The sequence below is a fragment of the Macrobrachium nipponense genome, chromosome 11, assembly GCF_015104395.2.
Source record: "Macrobrachium nipponense isolate FS-2020 chromosome 11, ASM1510439v2, whole genome shotgun sequence".
Lineage (NCBI taxonomy): Eukaryota > Metazoa > Arthropoda > Malacostraca > Decapoda > Palaemonidae > Macrobrachium > Macrobrachium nipponense.
Genome location: NC_061087.1, coordinates 3,415,687 through 3,420,686, shown reverse-complemented (window position 1 = coordinate 3,420,686; position 5,000 = coordinate 3,415,687). Strand labels below are relative to the sequence as shown.

At 35.7% G+C, this 5,000-nt stretch overlaps 1 protein-coding gene across 2 annotated transcripts in view; it reads left to right on the top strand.

The window, feature by feature from the left end:
• LOC135217172 (uncharacterized) overlaps positions 1-5,000 on the top strand; it is a 19,860-nt gene that overhangs the window by 9,264 nt on the left and 5,596 nt on the right. The window contains exon 6 of one of the 2 annotated variants that reach the window (XM_064252996.1): positions 794-1,111. In XM_064252996.1, the coding sequence (XP_064109066.1) occupies positions 794-1,111 (318 nt within the window). Of the gene's footprint in view, positions 1-790; positions 1,112-5,000 lie in introns of both variants that reach the window. The other variant, XM_064252927.1, reaches the window with a different exon arrangement.

Sequence of the window (5,000 nt, the reverse complement as noted above, 5' to 3'; positions counted from 1 at the left end):
AGTCCTCTCTCTCTCTCTCTCTCTCTCTCTCTCTCTCTCTCTCTCTCTCTCTCTCTCTCTCTCTCTCTCTCTCGTGATGGCTTTTTTTACTTAATTTTTTAATTTCTGTTCAATTATTTACCATGAATATTTGTAAATAAATAAAGTAGAGTTTGTTAAATACACTTGTTTAAACTGAGAGCAACGGGGTACTTGATTTTGCTTGGACGTTCTTGGTTTAGGATAGATTTTTTTGCAATATAGAAATTATATATATATATATATATATATATATATAATATATAAATATATATATATATATATATATATATATATATATATATATACACATATAAACTTAGGGGAAGTTTGCAATTTTATTCCAGTCTATTTTTATATATGTTCACACATTTGCATATATATATATATATATATATATATATATATATCATATAATCATATATATCATATATATATATATATATATATATATATGTATATATATATACGTGTATACATACAAAATATATATATATATATATATATATATATATATATATATATATATATATATATATATATATATATATATATATTATATATATATATATATATGCAAAAGTGTCGCCGTTACCCTACATGTCCAAGTTTAGGAAAGGCGTTTGGGTGCGAAACTAACAACTTTATTCTCACAGGCTAACTCTAAAACTAAAAAATATATATATATTTCCTGATGCCAACCCCATCTAAACCAAGATCAATCCTGTCCTAAGCGTACTAAACGCGTATACAACTCATGATAATTCCTCAGCAGCCCCGGCATTTTGCGTCCAGATGATGGATGCCTCCTGGCTCAGGCAGGTGATGGCCGAATGGTTCCTAACTACGGTGTTGGTCGTGACGGCCGTGTACTGCCTGTCCTCCTGCTTCTCGCGTGAGGAGGACTCAAAAGACAGCAATGCCTCTGCGAAGTCGAAGTCAGGGCAATCGAGTGACTCCGAAGCGGAGGATTATACCGAACTCCAGATGGAGAGCTTGCTGGAGACTGGCGCGGTCTCCTCCGAAAGGTTGGACGGTTCGCCCTCTGACCAAAGCAAAGCTAAATCGTTGAAGCCTAACGTCGAACAACCAGGTTTGATTATATATATATATATATATATATATATATATATATATATATATATATATATATATTATATATGTGTGTGTGTGTGTGTGTGTATAGTTATATATACATATATTTAAAATGTAAATAATATATATGTATATGTGTGCTTATACATATGTATATATATACTTTATATATATATAGTATACATATAAATAAATCAAATATTATATATCTATATATATATAATATATATTTTATATATATATATATATATATATATATATATATGTATATATATATATATATATATATATATATATATATAAATGTCACGGATTATGTGACAAATTCATGTTCATATATATTAATATAATATATAATATATATTATTATAATATATATAATATCTAATAAAGGGAGCCCATAAAAACGTCAAAATATAGAGAGAAAATACTATGTTTCAGAGACTGCTGTCCCTCTCTTCAGGTAGTTGAATGATAAAAGTTACAGAAAAGGTGGTATTTATACCAAGAGGTCCATCCACAGGTAAGCCAATTTAGGTCACTCCTACTGATAATCCTCCTTTAATCCTCTTAAGCGTTGGTTGAATGAAAACTTTATTAATGACTTCTCAATCCCATGCGCCCTTTGAGATGTACATTACCTGTCTCTCTCTTGTTAATCAAGGCTGATTCTATCATCTGACTCTTGTACTGGCAGTTGCTGCTATAAATTATACGTGACAAATTGACACACCTGGACAGGATTAAGATGGGGACCCAGACTCTCGGAAAATCTAACCCTTTTGCATTTACTTACCCAAAAGCCCTTAGCCAAATCCCTGATTAACGTCCAATAAAAGACATCCCCCAAGAACACAGGTGTTTACGAAATCCCATGCCTGGACTGTGACCAATCTTACATTGGATTTACAGGGAAACCACTTCCCAAGCAATTAATGCAACATAAATGGTCAGTTAGGTATGGACAACAGAATTCAGCTATTTTCAACCATATAAATGAACTTAACCACAGAATAAACTGGAATTTGTCACATATAATTTATAGCAGCAACTGCCGGTACAAGAGTCAGATGATATAATCGGCCTTGATTAAACAGAGACAGGTAATGAACATCTCGAAGGGTGCATGGGATTCAGATGTCATTGATAAAGTTCTTAGTCAACCAACGCTTAAGAGGATTAAAGGAGGATTAGTGGGAGTTACCTAAATTTCTCATTCATCTACCTGAAGAGAGAGACAGCAGTCTCTGAAATATAGTACTATCTCTCTATATTTTGGCATTTTTATGGGCTCCTTTTATTAGATGGAATTCTGTTGTAACAGAACAATTTTTACCAGTTATATATATATATATATATATATATATATATATATATATATATATATATATATATGTATGAACATAAAATTTTTTCACACAGTCCATGACATATTTTTTCTATATTCACAAGCATCATGCTACTAATGTCGTTTAGTTTCAGATTCACTCAACCTTGGAATAACAGACACCGAAGTAGTGCAGCAGATAGGTAGAAAAATACTTGAGTCTGTGATACAAGCATGAAATTTGGCAAAAGTGCTCATTTTAAACCCCTCATTTGAAAAATCTGGGCGTCCACGCAAATTTTCAATACGGCCACCAATTTTCAAGATGGCTGTTAGTTGTTTCAATTTCTGACACTGGTAAATCATTGTTGAAACAAATACATCAATCATTATGCAGATAATGTCTTCCTGGGTAGATAACTCTGCAACTAAGATAGAGACATTAAATTTTTATCTATGCCTGCATTTATGAGGCCAGAGAATCTGTTTCCAGCTTTTGTATTGGGCTATTATCAATATTACATCTTGGAAAGGGACCCCATAATGCTACTGAAAAGTATACAAACACAAAACTAAAATGGAGTATAACCAAGTATCTTGTCTATGTTGGAATACTATCTCAGTGTCTTTTTTTAAGCCTGAAATAAATGCAAGATTTTAAAAATTGCATGGTGTTACCCTTCAGTGTGTCGAAATTCTCATTCAGATGTATCTGAAGCATCATTTGCAACATTATAATTAAACTTCACATTATGATTACACCTCACATTTGCAGCTACACAGAGCTGTGCATGTAAGCCCAAACCTGTAGCATTTGCACCTGCCATTACAACCAGACTTGTAGCCACATTTTGTAAGCTGTTCACAAATCTTTGCAATGGGGAAGTTGCCTGTCCAGAAGACTTTTCAGTCTTCGCTAGTCTTTTCTCAGCCCTCAAGACAGGTGGTCAGACTACACCCTCTGCCACATACTTGATGACAGTGGCATCTCCCAGTCGGGCTGATATCTCCAGCACCCTGTCACAGGAAATGCTCATGCCATAATCATGAAGCATTTCTACTAGGTTTTTCTTCCTGGTTTTGACATAAATAGCCATGCCCATGAACACTGGAAAAGGAGATTTTCTATCCTTTGAGTGTCGATATACACTTGCTTCTTCCTTCTGTTTTGAGAAGCAGTTGTGCTGCAGGAGCTGAGCAATAGCCATGTCTAACTTTGATGAGCCAAACCTTAGCTCTGACTTTATGTCTGCTACATGTTCCACCATACTATAGTCAAACTCAGCCTCTTTGGCCACTAAGGCGTTGGCCGCACAGTTGCCACAGTTCTCTAAATACGCCACGACAGTGATGAAGAAATGTCTCTGATATTTTTTATACTAACTAAATATATGGTAATTACTCTGTTTCATAATAAAACTTCATATGTTTAAGAATGACTAAGTTTTTGATGGGAAAATGAATGTTACTAAAAATGTTTTCCTGAGATTTGACAACACCTCTGTGCTGGGTTAGTGCTCCGTTGCCACCTCAGCCCAACAAGGTCATTCCGTTTCACGGACCCACCATGTAAACATCTCCTGCTTCTCGCTGCCCCCGCCTGCACAGTCAGACTAAGGAAATAATTTATAAAGTTAATTGGTACTTTTTAGATGAAAAGGCCAACGGTGGACACAGTCAAAGCCACCAAAGTAAGCAAAAGGACAGTCAGAATCAAGAATGGTGGTCAGAGGCTGAACACAAGAAAGAGAGAGAGAGAGAGAAAGAAAGGTGGGGCGGTAGCACCTACCTGGGGAGAAGTGGCAACGGTGTGGAAAATCCAGGGTAAACAAGGCCAATGCCTTAGTGGCCAAAAAGGCTGAGTTTGACTATAGAGAACTGGAGCAGACTTTGAGATATGGCATCATTGATGCATCCTTCACCAAAGGAGCCGTCAAACCTTGACTGATGATCCAGAATATGCTTCCTCAGTAGCCAGATGTCTGAGATAGAGCTAAAGCTACATCTTTCTGCAAGGCAAGCAGCACACTTCTTCCTTTCTTGTGTGCTTCTAATTCAGGGATTTTTGCCAACAATTTGTCCTTTAATCCTGTTGTATTTACAGTAGGTGAGGCAATGCCCAGTTGTTCCAGGCGCTGCTGGTATAATTGGGATATGTCTGCAAGAAGAAATATGGCAGGACCATCCAAACTCAAGTTGGTTTCAATGATATAATTAACCAGCTTTGATAGAATCGATGGATATAAATCTGGTTCTCTACTGTGACGCTCTTTCTCAAGATTTCTATGATGGGAACTCTCCCTGTTGTAAAGGCCAGTGAGACACAAGATGGTATTTCAGCTCTTGTGCAATTGTTTCACCTGCACCTAGTTTTGCCAATTATTTTACCATCATTAAGAGTGTGAATGCACTCATGTAGGCTCCTGTTGAGATTCATGGTCATTACATGTCGAAGATTTGATACATGTGCCACATTTTCACAAATAAAAATGGATGCTTCATTGTCATGACTCATTCGACGCTGTTTAGCATGCTTTTCCAGTGCTTCACTACCTTCAAC